The sequence below is a fragment of the Marmota marmota genome, unplaced genomic scaffold (genome assembly GCF_001458135.2).
Source record: "Marmota marmota marmota unplaced genomic scaffold, marMar, whole genome shotgun sequence".
Taxonomy (NCBI): domain Eukaryota; kingdom Metazoa; phylum Chordata; class Mammalia; order Rodentia; family Sciuridae; genus Marmota; species Marmota marmota.
In genome coordinates, this window is record NW_025999897.1 from 3,940,208 (window position 1) to 3,961,696 (window position 21,489).

Below are 21,489 nucleotides of genomic sequence, written 5' to 3' on the forward strand. Positions count from 1 at the left end.
ATAAAATTTAATGTTGAAGTATAATAAAATAGAAATAGCTGTAAAAACTCAGTCCCCTTCCTTTAGTCAAAGAAATTGTATGTCCATCAAACCCTTTGCTTAGATCAATTCCACTTCATCTTGCTTCTCTCAGTCTGTTGTAAGACCAGATTGTCCTGAAACCAGCTATGTCTGTGACATTCTTTTCTTTTGGTGTGGAAGAGACATTTTAGCACTTGGAAGGATTAGTAGAGAAATTATAGAACATAGTGGATAAGAATGCATGCTTAAAGAATCAGAAGTACCAGGAACTGACACACACCTATAATCCCAGGGACTCAGGAGGCTGAGGCAGGATTGCAAGTTCAAGGCCAGGCAACTTAGCAAGGCCCTAAGCAACTTAAGCAAGATTCTTTCTCAAAATAAAAAAAAAGAAAGAAATAAAATGGCTGGGGACATAGCTCAGTGATAAAGTACCCCTGGATTCAGTTTCTCATGCCAAACAAAGAAGAAGGAGGAGAAGGAAGAGAAGGAGACTGCCTGAGTTCAAATCCTGGCTTACCTCTTTGTGCTTACCTCATTTTATCATCAGAAGGATTAAATCCATATAAAACGTTTAGCATTATATCTGGCATAGAAAGTACTCAATAAACATTTGTAATCTCATAAATATAATAAAAACAGGTTGGTTAAGGTTTTCCATGACTTTAGTCAAGTAACAGATTATGTTTGATATGGTGATTTTTAGATTCAGGATTTGGACTTAGGAATTCAGTATACTAATATTTTCCTGACTGAAAGTCTCCCTCATAGGTGAGGTAATTTCACATTTTCCAAGGGCTCATTTTAAGTTTACTCAAATTCACCGAAATTATAAAAACAAAGAATAAAGTAAGAGGAAGAAGAAATAGATGGGTCCTCAGTAAAAGTCAGAAGATGTAGCAGACTAAATTTAAAAAGTGACGCAAGGGATGGTGATGATCAAGAGCAACGTTGTCACACACTGTCTTCTACTCTCATTGCCTGGCCTTCCATAGAGGGAGAACAGCAGGTGTGAGGAGTGGGGGTAGGTCAGGGAGAGCGTCAGGAGAAACCATGAGCATGAGCCAGGGAGCTTCGCACACTTGGCCGTGACCTCTAAAGTACTTGGAAATGGAGGGAGATGGGCCCCCAGAGCAAATTAAATGATAGATTTGGTTCAAGTATTGAAGACAACAAAACCAAACCATAGCTGTGGCTAACGCCGGTTTACTCCCCCCACCACAACACTGAGCAAATAGCTGGTTCCATTCAAAAATGAAGTGTAATTTTTTTTTTTTAAGAAAAGGGAACTAGCATAAAGTCTTTGCTAGATTAAAAGACAAAGAAATAAGGAATGTAAGCAAGCAGCAAGTACAGAGCATGTATCAAATAGAAAACTACTTAAGAAACGGGTAAGAGTCAGACAGATTACAGTTCTGTGTAACAAACAGCTCTTCACAGTGTCAAAGCATTTACAAAACACCTCTCTCTCTCTCTCTCTCTCTCTCTCTCTCTCTCTCTCTCTCTCAAAATGGAAGGGGGAGAAAAAGAAGAAAAAAGAAGAGCTGTCTGTTAAAAGATGAAACTAACTCAACAATCAGTTCAAAAATGATCTCTCAGAGCTTAGGAAAAATGGTAAACAAAATCAAAAGATTACAGAGATGATTTAGATCATATTAGAAGAAACTAAAACAGAAAAATCATATCTGAAAACATCCAAGGAAATATGGAATCCAGCTGGAGGAAATCATGCAAAATGAAGTGAAAATATAAAAAATAGATATAAAATAAGAAAGCAAAGTAATCACAGAGAAAATTGTAATTATGGGATATAGTTAAAGAATAGTCAACATATGCAAAATCTACATACCTGAAAACTGAAACTGTAGATTAAAAAAATAGAATATAGGGACTGGGGTTGTGGCTCAGTAGTGTACTCGTCTGCCATGTGTGAAGCACTGGGTTAGATCCTCAGCACAACATTAATAAATAAATATAATAAAGGTATTGTGTCCATCTACAATTAAAAAATATTTTTAAAAATAGAACATAAACAATTCTTATAACTTCTGTTCAAAGAATTGAATTTAAAAATAGGGCACACACAATATCTCAGGAAAACTGATATAGAATAATTAATACCAAAACATTTCCCAGTGAAGTTACTAAATTGAGGGGGGAAAATCAGTTCATCATAGGATGAATTTCTTTCATCCTAGCAAAGAAAGAAACTCAAATTCAACATGGAAAAAATTAGCTTCACCTCAGACTGAGGAGAGAAATGTTTCCAAAGTTCTGAGAGAAAAGAATAAGATTGAAGCATTTTTATACCCAGCCAAGTTGTCTTGCAAGCAGACAGACAGCAGAAATTCCTACAGATAAGGATACAAGAAATAGTCCTTTCTAATAATAATAGCATTAGTCCTTTTTAAAAGAGCAGGAGCTAGCTGGTGCCGTAGCACACGCCTATAATCCCAGTGACTCAGAAGGATGAGGCAGGAGGATCTGAAGTTCAGAACCAGCCTCAACAAAAGCAAGGTGATGAGCAACTCAGTCTCTAAATAAGTCTCTAAATTAAATACAAAATAGGACTGGGGATGTGGCTCAGTGGTCAAATGCCCCTGAGTTCAATCTCTAGTACCAAAAAAGAGATAGAGAGAGAGTCTCTGTAAATGTCGCCCTAAAGCCTGTGTTACACAGCATATGTGTTGCTTTCTTTTTACCTTTCATTTGAGTTGGTTAACAGATATAGCTATTGAAAATAAGTGCAAGAAGGTAAGAAAAATCAAGATGTGACAAACAACAAATAGTTGATCAGCAAAGTCTTTACATAGTGAGAAGAGATCATTTTCGTTACTTTCTTTTTCCTTTAGATATAAATCACAAAATTATAGCTTATCTCAAAAAAGTGTCTTGCCAAAAATCAAAAATTGCCACAGAATATTAGTAAGTAATGAATTACTAGAATAAATTTCTTCCTCAGTTTTTTAGCATAAAAAATTTGGGGACTTAAAGATTAATAATTTTACATTACCTTAGCAAATCTATAGCCTTGTGTGGATGAACTCAGGCATACACATTTTCATAGTGTATTTCCTTATTTCCAGGTGTGTCTGATGAGCCATTTCTGTGATACACTGCAAGTTAGCTTTAAATTGACGCAGCACTTGCAACAGATTTTAAAAGTAATAAATTCTAGCACATCTCAGATTAGGAGGAAGAAAAATGCAAACTCAGCTGTGGAAAGGCAATACCATGTGCCTTTCACATTTGTGTGGCATCCACACTCACCTTCATCCTGCCTGGACGTACCTTCCAGCAGTTTATTTTCACCACCCTCACCTCCTCAGCTTTTAGAGAAGTGCATGGGATAAGCCACCCACGTTTCTTGACCAGCTCAATGATCATCAGCTGGCTGGGCATAGGCCTGATTATATTCTGGAGGCAGAAGAAAGTGGAGAGCCAGGGAGCTCCCCATATCCAGGACTACTACTGCTGTCCACCTGTGTTGAGGAGGCTTTGAGACACAGCTTGCAGATTCTCCATCCTTCATACCTTTATAAGCATATGAATCATACAGGTTTCCCAGATACCTGCCAAGGCTTTAATCAAACCAAAGATGTGCCATGAGTTGTCCTCAAGTCACAGTTTAGTGTGATCATCATCCACATCCTGATCAAGGGTGGGCTGCAGCATTAGCGCAGGGGTGGGCCTTGTGAGTAGAGAGGAGAAAACAAATGATTTACTTATAAGATGCTGCAAATTATGTTAACAAGGGTTTTAAAGAGATAAAAGTGTTGTTGTAGGGCCCATCTCTCCCAGAGTCGCAAGGTCAAGCTGGATAGCTTTTCCATTTGTGTAACTCTCCTCTCATTTCAGCTTTATTGTCTGATAAGCAAACTTATCTTTGTGATAAATAGATATCATTCTGGCACTTCTTAAAATCAAAACAGTCATGTCTGTGGTTTAAAAAAAAGATAACTTTCTTTTTTTCCATTTTAGATAACTTACATACAGCAAGAATATGAAACAAAATTCAAAGGGTTGATGCCAGCATCTCTAAGACAAGAACTTGAAGACACCATTTCCTCCCTAAAATCACAGGTAATGGCAAGAACTGAGACTTTTCCCAAGGATTTAGGTGATATGTATATCCTGGAAAGAAACTTGGAAATAAACTTGATTCTGAAATCAACATTATGTCCTGAGGAGTCCAGCATCCAGGATGATTGTTTTTGTCTTGTTTTAAATTATTTTTCTTACTACTTTAAGAACTCATTGTTTCAAGCCAGACATGGTGGCATATATCTGTAATCCCAGCAGTTTGGGAGCTTGAGGCAGGAGGATCACAAGTTCAAGGCCAGCCTCAGCAACTTATCGAAGACCTAAGCAGCTTAGCAAGACCCTGTCTCAAAATAAAAAATAAAAAGGGCTAAGGATGTAACTCTGTGGTAAAGCATCCCTGGGTTCAATCCCCAGCACCAATAACAAAACAAAACAGGAACTCATTGTCTCCATAAGGTTTTCTTACAAGTCCCCTTGAAATTGAAAAGTTCAGTCGTGGAGCTTGGGTCATTTGCCATCCACATCCCAGTACAACTTCATCCTTTTATTTGCAGTAACTGGTCCAAGTTGCCACCAGTTAGCACATTACTGATTCCTCACTGAACTAAGGGGCAGAGAAGGAAGCATCATTAAGTCGGAAGCATGTTTATTCTGGTGTATTTTATATGGTTGTTTAAAATAAGATGTATTTTCAGTGCAAGACAAAATAATGACAAGGTATTCAAACTGTTAGATTCAATATTTCTTGTTGAAATACATGGTTGTTGGTATAGTTCATAAAATATAATGTGAAAGGTAAAACTGATTTGACTTTGGATACTTATTTCTAAGTAGACTATATACTTCCATATTTTTTGAATGTTTTATGTATTGCTGGCCTAATGAGTGTTTTACTTCTAACATGAGAAAGAGTTCACCTACTCACATTTTTAATAGTTTTAAGATGTGTGTTTTCCTAGAAAGGATCCATGAGTGAGGTATGCCTGCACTCTCTAGGCCAAGAACTCTGCCTGGCACATAGCAGGTGCTCAATAAATTTATTTACAAATAAATGATATGGTTTGATACAGTTCACATTAGCTATATTTATAATGTGTAAGATGAAACATGTAGCAAATTTTAGCTGTCCCTGTTATATTCCCCTCAGTAAAAAGCCTCTTATCTGAAAATGAAATCTTCATTCTGTTGGTCCTTCTGCTACTTATTGCCATTGGCTACCAAGAAGTTGTGCTGTGTCACTCCAGCATATAAAACTAAGTGCTGGAAGAAAGGTCAGCACAGAGTTAAGCAATCTTTATTTACGTGGAAAGCTCTCCTGGTGTGACTCACCTGTTGACTTCTAGGGAGCTACCATAGGGTCAGCAAGGAAGAACCTGAGCCCTTGGAGGAAGGTTGGGTTGTTTCTCCCCGCCCCTGGCCCCTGGAGGTGTTGAGGGGAGCTGGGGGGGAATCTGATATCCACCTGCAGGGCTTCTGTTATCATCCATATCATTCACTGTAATAAAACCTACTTCAGCCTCTTAAAACTGGATGTTGACCCAGAAAGAGTGTTGCCAGCTGCACTGGGGGCTCAGAATTGGCAGCTGCATGGAGTCACAGGGCATAGAGTGAGCAAATTTAGTTTGAAAGCACAGGTGCCTGTATTTTTTTTAAATTGTTAGAATTCCGATTGTAGTGCTGCACGGGGGAGGAGAGTTGAATCAATGTAATTCTTGCATCTGTGCAAAAATTAATTGTTCTTTGAGTCATTTGATAAAATCAAAATAGGGTGACAGTACAGATAAGCAAACTCAAGGGACCACTGTGCTAGGCACCCATTTGGAAGCTGTACTTTCCTCTCTCTCAAGCACATTTTTGGTTCTGCCAGTTATACTCTTGCATAGCTGTGCTTCAGAATCAGCCGTTGCCATGGCTACAGCTCAGACCAAAGAGGCAAGAGTAAACAATTCCGATCAGATCAAATGACAACTCTTTTTTTATATATACATACATTTTTAGTTGTCAATGGACATTTATTTTATTTATTGATACATGGTGCTGAGAATCGAACCCAGTGCTTCACACCTGCTAGGCAAGCGCTCTGCCACTGAGCCACAACCCCAGCCCCAAATTTGATCTCTTGATTACATCAGGCCATAGAATAAATTGTTTTTATTTGAGTGTATAAGGTGCTTTTAACTTATGCTTGTTACAGGTATCTTTAATCGTATAGAAATTTATGCTTCCAAATAATCAAATACATCATAAAGTCGGTTTAAGAGAACATGCTGGAATCCTAGTTTCTTCTGTCTCACATCCCTGCAAAAGTGGGGCCATGAGGGTGGCACCTGCCACAAGCTCTGCATTGGACATTTTGTACTAATCACTCTGCATCATCATCAGACCTTGGGAAGTAGCAGGCATTAGCCCCATTTCACAGATGAGGCTTCAAAAGCTGAAGTGACTTTCCTAGAGCCTTAGAAGCCAAGCCAAGAATTGAACCCAAGTTGGCCTAATTCCAGACAAAGCTCAGGCTCTTTCCACTGCAAAATACTGTCTCTCCAACCTCAGGGAATTCCCAGGATGGATTGAGGTTTCCAGAAAGCAGTAATTTTCTTTTCACTCACTCATTCATTCATTAAACAGCTAGTGAATAACAGCCACCTGCCCAGCCCTGGAAAAGACTGGGGTACAGAGACTGGAAGGGGTCCTCCTGTCCCAGCAAGCCCTCAGGTTTGGGGAAGAGACCTGAAAACCAACGGCCACTGGGCAGGATGGGAGGAGAGGCGCCAGGGATAGAATCCAGCAGTGGAGAAGAGGGAGCCGCTGCCGTGGCCCAGGGCGAGGCCCCCACGGGCAGCCGGGGAAGGAATCATGGCAGCATTCAGTAGGAAGGTGACATGAGCCATAGAGGATGAATAGGAGACAGTCAGCCAAGCATTCCATAGAGAGAAAATTGCCCATGCCAAAGGGCAGGAGTATGGGAGACGTGTGTGAGGTGACAGTGGTGGCAAGGGCTTTCGGGCAGATGAGGCCACAAAGATAGGATGGGGCCAGATAAATTGGCTCTGCAGAATGGAGTGTGACTTTATTCTATCTAGTGCATTTTCAGTAGGGATGAAATGTGACCAAATGTTAAAAAACACATCACTGACATTCAACAAATCCTGAGCTTTATCTAAGAAATTGTCTGAATCTAGATAAAATCCTACCGTGTTCTATGTGCAATATTGACATTTGAGCCGTAGTCACCTTTTCTCATAGAAGGTGTCTTTTCTAGGTTAACTTTCTACAAAAGAGAGCATCCATCCTTCAAGAAGAGCTGATGGCATACCAAGGCAGAAGGTGAAGCCGTGGGCAGAGTGCCCTCTCATTACTTTGTATTGTTTGCACCTGCGAGTCTCCTGGCTTGACTTTTAAGTCTGTCAGAATGCTTAGATGTAGTATGGGTTTTGAAAAAACAGACATGTTTTTAGTAAATAGCCTGACTTTGAGCCATCACCCACTTCTGCTGATCACAGGGCTTTGTCAGCCCCATCAGAACAAGATGGGGGAACCCAGGGCATGGCAAAGGTGGGCATCCCCCAGGTGGTCAGCAAGATGTGGTCTGGAAGGCTTTTGCAGAGTGAAGGAGGCACCGTCCTTCTTCAAGACGAGGAGGTGATACAGTTCTTGCTGTGATTGGCTCACATCTTCAAGGTCCCCTGTCCCCTAAGGGCTTGGCACTGTTCTCCAGACCCAAATAGATCAATGCTCCGTGAAGTTGAAACACTGGCAGAGATGAGTGCCCCCAGTGTGCTTTTCTCAGGGATGTGACCTTTTAGTCAAAGGTTCCCAGTGATGTCACTGACCTAGATTGTGTTTGCTCCAATTCAGTACTACAATCTTGCTTTTCATGCTGTGAAGATTAAAGCATTTACTTGGCATTGAATGAAAAGGAAAGAGCTGCCATGCCTGTAATTCCAGTGGCTTCAGAGGCTGAGGCAGGAGGATTGAAAGTTTGAGGCCAGCCTCAGCAACTTAGTGAGATTCTCAGCAATTTATTGGAACCCTGCCTCCAAATTAACAGGACTGGGGTTGTAGCTCACTGGGAAAGCACCTCTGGGTTCAATTCCCAATACTGTAAACAGACAAATAAATAAATGGAAAGAGCTTACAAATAATCTTTAATTTTTCAAAAGATTCTGTTTGGTGTAAATACAATTTGGTTCTTATAGGCAACAGTGCTGAAATTTTGATATCAAATATACTTTTAACCCCAAACTTCTCTAGAATTATATCACATTTTATAACAACAGACCCATTAAGCCCACAAGTCCTAACTGAGGTTTTGGTTTTCAGGTAACTGCATGAGGAGATGCGGTGGGTGTGAACGTCCAGGCCACACTGTGCCCCTCATCCCACAGGTTTGAAGATATGGATATTGTAAACTGTGAGATCACTGGCATTTTTTAATACTTAAGTGTAATTAATATCATAAAAACGTCATCATTCACACATTAGTGGGGTGGTTTTATTTGTGTCTGCCTAAGTTATTTTTTTTAAATCCCTTTTATTTCTGATTTCCTTTTTGTGTGCTTTTGAGTGTGGGCTGAGAAACGCCTTTTCTTGAAAAAGCAGTGGTTCCTCATGGCATGCCATGTTCATGGTTTGCATAGAATTTTAGTAGTTGGGTATGATCAAAATCAAGTTTGTAGTATCATATCAAAAATTTTAATCTATTTACATTGTTTCATGTTTGTGTTCATGTATTATTAAAGTATTATTTTGTACTTATCAGTATTCTTTCTACTTTTTAACCACACCTCATTTGCTAAAATAAATGTGACATATACAGGTATTTTTCCCTAGCAAATACTGACAATGTCAAATTGAACTTTGGAGAAAAAATTCTGTCCTGTCAGAGATCAAATTCATGATTAGAGCTGAGATCAGTGTTTAGAATAAAACCCCCGGGCCACCCAGTGTGAGTCAAGTACTTGTGGTGTTGTCTCCAGTCGGCTTCTGGAAGGACAGAGGCAGCTTGGTGTGAGAATTTGTGTCAGTAGCTATGGCTCTACTGTTACTTTGTTGATTTCTTGTTTTCTGGTGGTTGTTTTAATTGTCATTTTAATCAGCAATCCTTAAGAAAGCCTGAAGTCTTGTGCCGAGGCTACAGCACATTGGCAAGTGATCACAGCATGCACTTCTTCAGGTCCTGTTTGCTTGGGGGCGCCTCCTTGTTGAGAGAACATGGCTTTGTTCCAGTGAATGGATGTTTAAGTATGGGTCCCTCTCTCCTCCCCAATGCCCTTAGGCAATTCTGAGCCACTAGGTCAACCCAGATTTGCCTTGAAAATTTTGTATTGCAGTAAATGGGTGCATAATATTCTTCCGAATTCTCTATGGCGTGTGCCATGGACCTTGGAGACTCTAAAATTCTGACCTTCGGGTGTGGCTGTAATCACCTCATTTGTGGTAAAGGACAGGGCAGAAAGTTTATTTACACTTTTTCAAAATTCTTTTCTCTTTCCCACACCCATGACTGTTGTTTGCTGCCCAAGGATTAGTTACTTACGTGCTTTGACTGAGACATGGAGATGATAAGGAAATAACAGGTTTTACAGCCACTTCCAAAGCCAGAACCAGGATCAGCTTGATGTGGCCTTGTGGCAGCCATCGGGCAGGCTGGTTTTCTTGCACTAACACATCTCTGTAGTGCCAGCACTCTCCCGATGACACTTAGGTGCTCCCCCTGCCACCTTCCAGAAATCTAAGTCTCTGTCCTGTGGAAGATCAGGTTTGTCTCTCACATACAATACATTATTGCACTGCCTTCAAGAATATTCAAGAAAAGCAAAATTGTAGCAGATGCTATTAAAACCACCTATTGAGGACAGCTGGTACTCAGACTATGATTAAGTACTCAAAAGGGAAAGATTATGGCTATGTGATTAATGTTAAGTACATCTGTGCAGACCATGAAAAACAGGTTGGGGCTCAGCAGATTTCATTAGTGAAGTTATTAGCTTCTCGGACTGAAAATACTTTCTGGATTGTATTGTATGCTAGAATAGGAACTCCCACACAGAATATTTGTGTTCCCTGAGTAAATACCAGTAGGTGTTTTGGAAAATTGCCTGCTATTCTTCCTTTCCCTTATTTCAAGAGTTGTGAAATGACAAACACTGATGAACCTTTGACATCGCCCAGATCCTGTTTCCCAACTGAAGCAGGCCGTGTATGTCTGGAGTAAACCAAAGGAAACTTTAGTTCACTTTGATTGGATGTGATAGGAATGGGTGGTTGACACTGATGTGCTCATGAATGTTCTCTGATAAAGGGAGAGAAAGAAAAATAATGTATTTGGCATGTTTGAAATTTCTTAACTGAGTTGAGCACTGAGTATATAAATGGCTACTGGGAGAAAAAGCAGGTGCTCAGGAAATAAATTATAAACACTGTGCCTTATTATAAAATCATCTAAGAGTTCATCCTTTCTTTTATCTGGTGGAAGATCAATTGTTCATCACAAGTACCTAATTTAGTTACATCTCCAGTTATTATTACTGGCTGCCGTACCTGAGTCAGCCACCTGTGCCTTCTGTATTTCATCATGTGATTGTCAACAGGTAGTGCTGATAGGGCGTTTGGAGTAAGCAGAGCAGAAGGAAAGCTCTGGGACAGTGTTTTCGCTGTGTGTTACCCACCCTCTGTTCTCCAGGGGTCAAGAGAGAAGGGCTCACAGTTAGCTATTCGGTCATCTGCACGTGTCATCGTTTCGTCTCAGTCCATCATTTCTGCATCACCAGCAGTGGGCCCTGTCCAGGGGTCTGACTTCTGATTTTGCCGCCTCCTGAACTTCAGAGGGCAGCCATAGAGGCACAGTGCAGAAAGGCAGGCTCAGGTAGAGGAAACAGGTGTAGACGTACGTGCTCCGTAGGTTGTACAAAAGACTGTGACTCCAGGGAGAGAGCTCAGATGCAGACATCCTCCTGTAATGTCACACATTAACAGAGATGTCTTCAGAAACGGGCATGTGCTCATGGTGGTGAGCAGCCTCATTAAAGGCGTCTGCAGAGAGCAGTGCAGAAAGAAGATACTGTGCGCCTGAATTAACAATTAACAGCTCCCTCATTGAAGTGCATCACCACCCAGAGAAGGCAGTGGCTGTTGGCTTTCTGTCTAAGAGTAAAAAGGAAAGGTAAAACATCAAAAATGGTGGGAGAAAAGTTCCAGAACACAAGGTCATTTTAATTCATAGTTTCCTTAAAAGAACTGTCTCTTCTGAGCTTTCATATTTTGTTCAGAAAGGTCATCTCTTTTAAGCCTTGTCATTAAAGACAGTTTGCTCTTTAAAGTGAATTATCAAAGGGTATAGAAATTGCAAGTTACTGAAACTAAAATGCATGATCAATTTTAAGTCTGCTAGCTAAAGCCTCCTTAAATTTGGATGTGCTTTTGTCCTGGCAGTCCCTTTGATAAAAACCAGGAAAAGATACATGGTTGGTCAATTCAAAGTAGGGAAAGAAGATAATTAGATAAAACTTTTTTCAACTATCGAAGTGGCTCTTGACTTTGGGGGCTTGATTAGGAAGTTGTGGCCTAGGCTGTAATGGTATTTGAAGAGTAAAAATTCAACACCCCAGATTCTGACCTGGTTAGTATCAACATTCTTCACTATATTGTCTTAGGAATAGAATCAAACTTTAGATCAGATTATTTACCACTCACAGGGAAGAGGAGAAATAAAATTTGTAACACAGACTTCAAAAGACCTTTAAAATCTGGATCCCTCTCCAATAATACCTAATTCGATTGAAAGTTTGTTCATTCAGTATTAAGCAAGGATTTCCATCTGGCAAATGTTCTACAACCAAAGACCCTGGATGTGGCTCTGGAAGGCTTTATCTGCACTTCAGGCTAGCAAATAGTCTCATATCTTTTTTAGGAGTCTGCCACTTAAGTGAGGCCACATGGAAGATAGCTAGGTGGATATGAAGACTTCATAGAACAGGAAAAGGGCTACCTAGTGAGAAGCGATATATTTAATCAGCTAAAATATAGTCACATGAATGAAACCATTTTGCCCATGCCCTCTCCTATAACTAGGAAAGGAAATTCACAGGTGGAATTAACCAATTAGTTTTAATTCCTTCAGTGACTCTTTGCATCTCACTGTTTAGACAATAATATGAAGGGTTATGCTAGACCAGGATTTCCTGAATTCATCCAGTGTTTCTCAAACTAGTATCCTGACCAGCCACGTTCTGTGTCTTCAAGTGTTCAGGTGTCATGTTTTGGAAACGTGTCATGCTGTATGCCCCTTTCAAAGATGCACGTTATATCACCTGCTTGGTCATTCATTCATTTTATAGTTACTGTTTGCCAGCTATGTGCTAGACAGTACATTTGTCACCCAAAACCTAGTGCCTTAAACAATATTTATTATAAAACAATAATGTATCATCATGACTCCCCATGCTGATGGCTGACTGGGCTCAGGTAGACAGTTCTCATTTAGGTGTTAAGCGGTGTGCAGGCAGATGGTGGCTAGGGCCAGCATAGGAGACAGGGCTGCAGCCCACACTGGCTCACTCACACATGGGCAGCTGTTGCTACCGTCATGACAGCTGGAGCCTGGCAACTGTGAGAGTTCTCCTGAGCCAGCCCAGCAAGAGACCCCATCAGGCCTGTCCCAGGAACTGGCAAAGCATCGATTCTGTATTCTGTCAAAGATAGAGCCTTCCTGGAGTCAAGGGTAGAGGCCCCAGCAAGGTCAAAGAATGTGTGGCCATCTTTGATCTGCCACACCCTTTGAATAAAGAAATCTCTGTAACCTGGAATTTGCTGAAAGGATTTGACACAGGGGAGAGTTCTTTAGTTTATTCTGGGGCCCACATATTTTACTATACAGAGTTCTGTCAAATCTTGATTAGAGAAGTCCCAACCTAATTGATTGCTAAAAAGTTCCTTCCTGTCCAAAAATTCTGTTAATTCATGCTACATCTCTATAATCCCAGGTTAAATTGAGGATCTACAAATTCTTCTTGGGAAACCCTGAGCTAGGAATGAGGCCATGACATCCTCTCTGAATCTTTTGAAAGACGGTATCAACCATAGCTGAACGTTGTTTTCAACTCTGCTGTTTGGGGCTTGGTATGCACTGTTTATTATAATTATCTTAGCAAGTATATTATTATAAAGGTCCATGAAAACCCAGACCCTGTGCTTAGGAGAGTTTTCCCTCTTTCGTGGAACTGTCAAGCACATGGAAGGATGTAAACTTGATGAACTTTTGCAGGGGAAATTTCCTGAGCCACAGAACACTTAAAAACTGCTCAACTAAGTAGAGCACAGTCATCTAGGTAAACACATGAATCAGCCTCCTAATTGCCCCGTTAGCTCTCTCCCCCTCACCGTGGCAGCAAGTTATCTGTTTTTGGTGCTCAGCCACCTCCTGTATCGCTCCTCTCAGCCTGCGCCTGGGTGGGGAATGTAAATACTCAGTGGAAGCCAAGTGCAAAGAGTTGGGCTGCCTCTGCTGTCCGACTCTCCCATGTCACTGAACGCTGGGGGTCAGAGGACGATTGAGCCAACCTAGTAATCAGCCTGTATTTTGAAAACATCCAAAGGGTCAGTTTGACTGGAATTCATCTCTCTTGAGCAAACAAAGCCTGAAAGTTTGAGGGTGAAAAGAAAATAGAAAAAAAAAAAAAAAAAACCCTTTCTGTAAGAAGGGAAATATTTTCCTAACAGGAGAGTGGAGGGTCCTGAGAGTCTTGTACTTTAAAGAAATATGTGGATGTTGACTGAGATTTCTTGATCGGGTCTTGCTTTTCCCATTTTGCTGGTGAAGTAACAAGCTGTCACCTATCTGTGTCCAGCTCATCCTCAGGTTAGGTGCAAGCTTTGGTTTTAGCCCAGTTTCCCTGGAACACTTTGGTGTTTCCCAGCACCTGTGGTGTCACAATCCTGTGGGAAGTCCTTCAGAGCCCTGATCACTTGGCCCATTACCTATCATTGTATCTGTAAGAAAAATATTTATCCAGGCCCAGCCGCGTTGGTGACTACACAGGGCCTGGGCAGTGTTGCCTCCACTTGTCCCCACCTGCTCCTTCTCAGAGTTAAGGATCTTGCAGCAGTTTGCTGCCTAGAGTGGTATTTCTAATACATTCTCAGGGAACCTTTCTCTGACTGAGTTCCCACTTGTGTTATCTGATTTTCTTCCTCAGTATTTTTATTTATGCACTGTGAATTTGGAAGCTGTCGCAATATAAATTGGGTGGACTAAGGGTTTTCCTTAAAAACCCTTTCCATGATCTTATTGGACGGTGCTGGTGTATGTGAGAGAGGGAGAGGTAGTAAATCTACATACCTTCAAAGGCAAATCCATACCGTATTTCTTCATAGTGCCCCAAATCTTTTTTAAATAGACTAATTAAGATCACAAGTGTGAGTAGACCTCCTACTGCTGGCCCCTGCTATTAGCTACTTTGCCTAAAACCATACAATGTTCACTCTCTCTGCTTTATTTTTTTTAATTGGTAGAGGAGAAAGATTAATTAGCCCCATCTCCTTCTCACATTGTAATGATTGTTTTCCCTGTGATACCACCTCTAATATGCAAGGAGCAAGCTTTGGACTGAGTTCAGCTTTCCAAAATTTGAATACATTTGCTCAAAAATTAAATATTCTGCAGAACTTTGCTGACTGTGTCAGGGACCAAGCCCAGGATTAAGAGATATACAGGGACGAACAAGACCTTGGCAACCTGCTTCTTGCCCATGAAGAGCTTGTAATCCACGAAGGAAGAGAAATCTATCTACACCAAAGAAAACCCATAATACAAGAGAAAACATGTCTTTATATGAGAGAAATGCCAAATGCCATGAGAATTCCAGGGAAGCAGTAGCATCTGAAATGAAGTGTCAGAGGAGGTGACGCTTTGGCTGGAGTTTGGGATAGAGTAGGAGGAGTTCGATAGGCAGAACTGTGGGGAAGAACCTACCAGATGCCATCGCAGTCTGTGCTGTGTTCAGGGCCTGTAGAATCCTTTACAGCGTTTAGAACGCAATTGCTGAGAGAAGAGAGCATGACACAGATTTTAAAGGTGCACTGGAGTCAGTTGATGAAAGATAAGGAGAACTGCATTACTGACTGCCCTCAGTCCCCAGCCAGGCCTCTATAGGAGAGGGCCCAAGGGCTTTGGAGTCAGGTGACCTGAAATCGGGCAGGTTGCATAGCTTCTCTGAGTCTGGGTTTCCCTCATCTTAGAAAAGAGAACTAACAGGACATGGTAATGAAGATTCAGTGAGACAGTGCATTTTGTAAAAGTCTAACACGTAATAAACTTTGAATAAATGTAGGTTCTTTAGATTTTATAAATGGCAATCCTCGATAATCTCATAAGATAATTATTATTTATTCTCAAGAAAACTGAAACAAAGAGTAGTTTGGAAATTTGCCCAAGGCCACTTATCTAATATCTGATGAGGAACTTCCATGGTTCAGCATAATACAGTGCCCCCGTAATGGGGGACAAGTTTGGAGTTTTATAAGCAACAGGGAGCAGCAAAGCATTTTGAGCAGGAGAATGACACCATCAGAAATTGCTGTATGTGCACCTGTCTAGCAGCAGCCTGAGTGGGAGGCCGCAGAGGAGACGAGCCTGGAGGCAGAGAAAAACCTGGGAAACGTGTGCCGTGTTCCCATAAATTGTCCAGGTCACCAGTGAGAGGAGCATTTCTCTGTGAATGAAAGTAGGTCAGAGATTCAGTAGCCACCCAGCACCTGAGTGAATGAGATGTTGTGAAAGAGAAACAAACACTTGTGGATCAAGGTTTCCAACCTAAATAATGTGTGCCACCGATTTGAGCAGGGGAAGAGGGATGGGTTTGGAGTCAGACAGAATAGCTTCACCAGGTAACTGGAATCCTGGGCCAGGGCCCAGAGGTGTGCCAAGTATGAGCACCTGGGTTAGAGTGGGTCTTGGGAGAGCCGTGGTTTCTCCCAGAAGGGGAGGACTTGGGGAAACAGAATGGGAGAAGGAGAGGAGACCAGAGGGTACGTCATGGGGGAGTCCAGGAAAAGGGGTCAATGAGAGGGAAGTGCTAGTGGCAGAGAGGGGGCTGATCAGCAGGATAGGACTTGGAGTGCTTTAAAGAAGGTAAAGCCCTTTGAACTTGCCCTTGAGAAGTCAGGCTGGGCAGTGGATTAGAGGATTAAATTCCTGACGGCTCCAAACTGAAGGGTGTGGTAGCTCCGAGACATCTGCAGTCCTGAGATTAGTGGAGCATGGAATAGACCTTCTGAGCGCTCCCCTGGGGGCTGGAGGCAGGTCCTTCCTTTGATGCTAGATGGCAGTTTGCAGTTGCCAGGGGTTCTACTAGACGCCAAGCCCAAGAAAGCACTGGAGCTCGGGAGGCCCAGCCATGACAATTGATATCCTGGGTTATTTCTGAAAGTGAAAGGAAATATTTTAAAAGTTTAGCTCTCCTTTCATACAGTCTGCACCAATTTGTAATTTTTGTAGAGTAGCTAAATGAAGTTAGCCACTTTGCAAACTAGCCCTCAGAATAAATCATGATGATAAAGTTGACCCTCTAAGACGGAAGTTCCTCTACACTCATTCAAATATTTCGCCTCTAATTCTTACTGATAAGAAATTTTAGAATTATCTGGTTCCCGGGCATCTTTATTCTTACAACAAAATATTCACTTTAAGATATTTGGGTAGAATTTAACCTGAGTTAGTACAATTTAATCACAAAATTATACTCTTTCATGCCTAGTACCCCCTTTTAAATACAAAGCAAAACCAAAAACCAGTAGTGAACCCAGACAAATGATCATGAGCACATTTCAGGGGTAGAAAAGATTTCATTAAGACATAGTAATGTAAGGGACAATATGAGGGCTTTAGGATTGAACACCAAAAGATGAAATAACTTTAAAAATGGACATTAACACAAATGGAAATTCAACTTATTAAAATTCTGAAGACATAGGTAGAGTGTCTTGCTTACTGACCCAAAAGTATTCTGGGATGGATCAATGGATGGGTGGATGGATGGGTTGATTGACTGACTGATTTTTGGTACCAGGAACTGAACCCAGGGGCACTTAACCACTAATCCACATCCCCAGCCCTTTTAGATATTTTATTTTGAGACAAGGTCTCACTAAGTTGCTCAGGGCCTTGCCAAGTTGCTGAGGCTGGTTTTGAACTTGTGATTCTCCTGCCTCAGCCTTCTAATCCCAGCCTCTAGGATTACAGGTGTGTGCCACCATGCCCAACAGTATTTTGATACCCTAAATTTATTTAATTAATTTTGTAAATGCTTACCACAATGTCTTCCTTTCCTTGTTTTTTGCTTTCTTCCTTTTTTAAATATTTTCTTTTTTTAATATTTATTTTTAGTTGTAGTTCGACACAATTCCTATTTTAAAAAGTTTATTCATTTTTATGTGGTGCTGAGGATGGAACCCAGGGCTGCGCATGTGCTAGGCGATCGCTCTACTGCTAAGCCACAACCCCAGCCCCCTTTCCTTGTTTTTTTCATAGTTTAACACCAAAATGACCTTCATGTCAACACTAAAAGTTAACAGATTTAGCAAGGAAGTAAGGCAAGACTTTGTAATTTTATCAAATAGCTTAGATTTCGGGTTCATTTTGGAGGAAGAAAGAGACATAATGGCTTTTTTCCTCCTAGTAACACTGAAAATAGGACACTTGGGCATTTTGTAATTTCTGAGTAGGGCAGGTGGTAAAATCAAAAAATGTTTTCTTTTGTTGCCTGTCCTCCAAAGAAGTGGCAAAGGACCTGACTTTTTCTGGTACCTGTAAGCTATAGGGAGGATCGCATTGACTTTCTCTGAGCAGAAAATGGCTTCCCGACAGTGCTGAGGGTCGGAGTCTCTACTGGGAACGTCCACAGAGACGACAGGGGTGAGTACACGTGCCCGGAGCCGAGGGCACGTGCCACCAGCAGGCCAGCTCTGGGTTTCTTTCTTATCTCAATAACAGAATGTACACCTTCCAACTGCGAAAAGAGAAGTGGAGCCCCACTGTAGCTTTAAACCCTGTCAGTATTCACTAGCCCCTTGCAGAGATCAGACAGTGAGAGGGCTCTAGACATGAATTGGGACTTTTTTTGCACCTGGTGTCCTAGAAGTGGTGCCACCCCAGATGGCATGGACTCAAAGCAAGTGAGAAGTGCCATGGGTGATTATGAGCTTGAGTTCAGAATACCTACCACTAATGCTCAGGGGCTGTGCTCTTCTCCCAGGCACTTCAGGATCAAATGAAGAAGATCCCAACCCACAAAAACCATGCTATTGTGGAGAAGTCCTGAGTGTTGTTCCTAGAAATCTGTGTAAAACCGAAAGTCACATTCATCTTCCTCTGAAGGGAGTGTTTGGGCCAAAATTAGGTGGAATCTTATTTCACATTAGCTTTACTGTAATATAATTTAAATAATTCCATTTTACATACTTAGACTATACTGTAATTCCTGCTTGATCATAATGGTTTTATCTGTATTAACAAAGTGATTATACCCCAAAGGGTAGTGGGATCTTACTTTATGCCTTGTGACCATGGAGAAGAGAAAGAATAAATTCTACTGTGTCTTCAGGCAAGTTATTAAATCTTTTATTGTGAAAGTATAGCTCGTGAGGCTTGATTTAGGGCAAGAGCTTGTACTGATAACCAGATTCTATGGCTAGTACTTTGGTTAAATTGGCTTTTATGCTAGCCACTTAAACTCTGTCTGACTTATTTCCACCATCCAGATAAATGGACAAGAAATCATGACCAAGGCATTATCAAATCAGGCATTATCAAATCAGTAACATGTAGGCATTCTAGCATAGGCATCATTCAGGCATCTTGAAAGGGCCATGTCAAAGTCACCTGGCTGATGCTGAGACCCACCCTTCATACCCAACAGCTTATCTTGCTTCCTTTTGCTTTGTTGTTGTTTTGTTTTGTTTTGTTTTTGTGCTACTGAGGATTGAACCCAGGAGCATCCTATCACTGAGCTACCCGCTTGCCCCTTTTTTATTTTTGTTTGAGAGTCTCACTAAGTTTCCAAGGCTGGCCTTAACCTTGAGATTCTCCTGCCTTGACCACCCAAGTGTCTGGGTTTATAGGTGTGCACCACTGTGCCCCACTTCGTATTGCTATTTTAAGGTCTTTTCTTAACCTGAATAAGACCCCTACAGACCAACAGCTAAATAAGCATTTAGTAAAAAATATTTGAAGCTTCTGAAGAGCCAATTCCTTTATTAGAAGAGAATGTGGTAGGCTCATTTATGAAGTAGAAAAAAAATTTTGACAGTGTGGTAGATACCTAATCAGAGGGACTGAATCTCCATATGCCTCAGAATCAAGCAGTAGTTTGGGCAAAAGAGCCATTCTCTGCTAAGCACATAAGAACATGAAGAGATTTTTAGCACCACCAAAGCAGTGTTTCATCACTTCCAAAAATGAACCTGCTGTTTTGATGTCAAAGGACAAAAGAAAGATTTAAGAACCTTTCCAGAAGCATCAAAGAGTTTTGCAGAAAAGTCAGTAAAGGGGGAGGGGGGACAAAGGACTCTTTTCTCCACCAGCAGTTACCACCTAGTGGATTTCTAGAGCATTCATGCACATTAAGGCCACAGTAACTGTTTTCTAGAGATGACTCTGATTTTGAACATAGTTCCAAGGCCCTCAGAGCAGTAAAAAATGATGATGCAAAAATGCCATTTCCTGTCCAACATCACTGGGCGCATATCTTTAGAAAACTCAGCCAGCTCTGCCCATAAAGGAAACCTTCAGACAGGAACATTCATGACCTAGTTTTTAATTCGATTGTTGGTTTTGTATATATTTCCTGAGTATTTAGGTAAGAAAATGTCTGCTTTGCTTTTTTATTTTTGAAGCCACTTGTGGTATTTTTAATATTATCAAACAGTTTCTTACAAATGGAACCTCCAGTTATAACAAGATACCTATGGGGGGAAAAAAGAATGATTTAACTTATTGCTAGCTTGGTAACCAATTAGGTTATAGAAGGATCACTTGTCTTTATTTAGGGAATTTGGGACTGAGAATTGTTTTATACACTTCTTCCAACTTTTATAGAGACCAAACGTGCAGAGCTTTTACTCCTAATAACTCAAGGTTTAACCAGAAGAGTGGAAAGAGCAGAGCTGTAGGGGAGCCAGAGTAAACAGCTCTTGCTGAATCAAGCACTTTCCAAGAACACCTCTAGAGGAGTCCTCTCCTAAGATTAGCTTAGCAAGTGACCCATGTGTCTTCCCCTAGGCTTTCCAGAGTAAAGAATGATTGATTTAGGAGACTGATTTGAGTGTCATTCAAATTGCTTAAAATATCCAAGGCAAGAAAGAGCATAAACTGTCCACAATAACAGGGAAAATAAATATTTAAATTTTTACAGAAAGTAACACCACCATTCCTCACAGCCATGACCAAGGAGGGGCTGGACACCTGTCATCAGTGGACCCTTGTTCCACTCCAAGGAGGGAGCTGCCTAAGAAGCAGCACACACTGTCCAGAAGTTGAGTGACAAGATCAGTCCACCTACCCAACAGATGCCCTTCCTCATGTGGCCATGGGAGCTGCACCTTCCTCATCACATGGCTTACCCCATCCCTCCCCCCACCTGGTGTGCTCAGGCTACCACTGTTCACCTTCTCCTTCACCAGCGCAGGGAACATCTTCAGCCTGCCGTGTTCACGCCCCTCCTTCCCTTTCTTTCCTTCATAAGAATACCATCCCTGTTTAGTTTTCCATGCAAGATTCTTCACACAGACATGAATGCAGAGCCTGTGCCTAGGGTTGCCCAGTGGGACAGTCACACACCTGGGCACAGTCATGACTACCTGATGGAAAGAGTTTCTCCTAGCCCAAATATGGAGTGCTGAACCCTATATGGCGCCCATTTCTTCCTTTCAGTATGGCCTCACCTGGGGGCCATCACTTAGCATTTTAAGATGCAGTGATTCATTCTGTGTGTATTCAAGATATCCCCTCTGTGTGTCAGGCAGTGATCCATAAATGAACTGGGCACAAGTCCCATGCCCCAGGAGGTCACAGTCTAGTAGAAAAACATAAAGTGGGATGTAAATACCTGCAGTATGTAGTATGGAGCCCGGTGCTTCCTAAGAGAGTTCTAAATAAGCCAGAAGACATGCTCCCTCCCAGCCTGAGAGTTCAGGGGGGAGTAGCAGTCATGCTCCAGGTTTGGGGACATGTGGCATCTGTCCTCTTTCTAGAGCAGTGTGTTCCACTGCACGAGTGGTACCCCACTGGTGCAGTTGTAGGCTCAGCTCCGTTTTCTCAAGTGTAAAGGAGCAAGGACGGCAGTGGACACCATGGGAGGCCAGGAAGTCCGTTCTCTGGTTAAAGCCACCAATGTAGTTACAGAGAAAACATGTCAGAAAGGCAGTGGCTCA

The 21,489-nt window shown here is 41.5% G+C and overlaps 2 protein-coding genes across 2 annotated transcripts in view; both read left to right on the forward strand.

Annotated features, from left to right (window-relative positions):
* Cep112 (centrosomal protein 112) overlaps window positions 1-7,393 on the forward strand; it is a 435,668-nt gene extending 428,275 nt beyond the window's left edge. The window contains exons 25-26 of the mRNA XM_048798206.1: window positions 4,003-4,104; window positions 7,325-7,393. Of these exons, the coding sequence (XP_048654163.1) occupies window positions 4,003-4,104; window positions 7,325-7,393 (171 nt within the window). The remainder of the gene's footprint in view (window positions 1-4,002; window positions 4,105-7,324) is intronic.
* Window positions 7,394-8,406: 1,013 nt separating this feature from the next.
* Window positions 8,407-21,489, forward strand: part of Axin2 (axin 2) — an 84,804-nt gene continuing 71,721 nt past the window's right edge. Inside the window, exon 1 of the mRNA XM_048798174.1 lies at window positions 8,407-8,476. The gene's annotated coding sequence lies outside the window, so the exon portion shown is untranslated. The remainder of the gene's footprint in view (window positions 8,477-21,489) is intronic.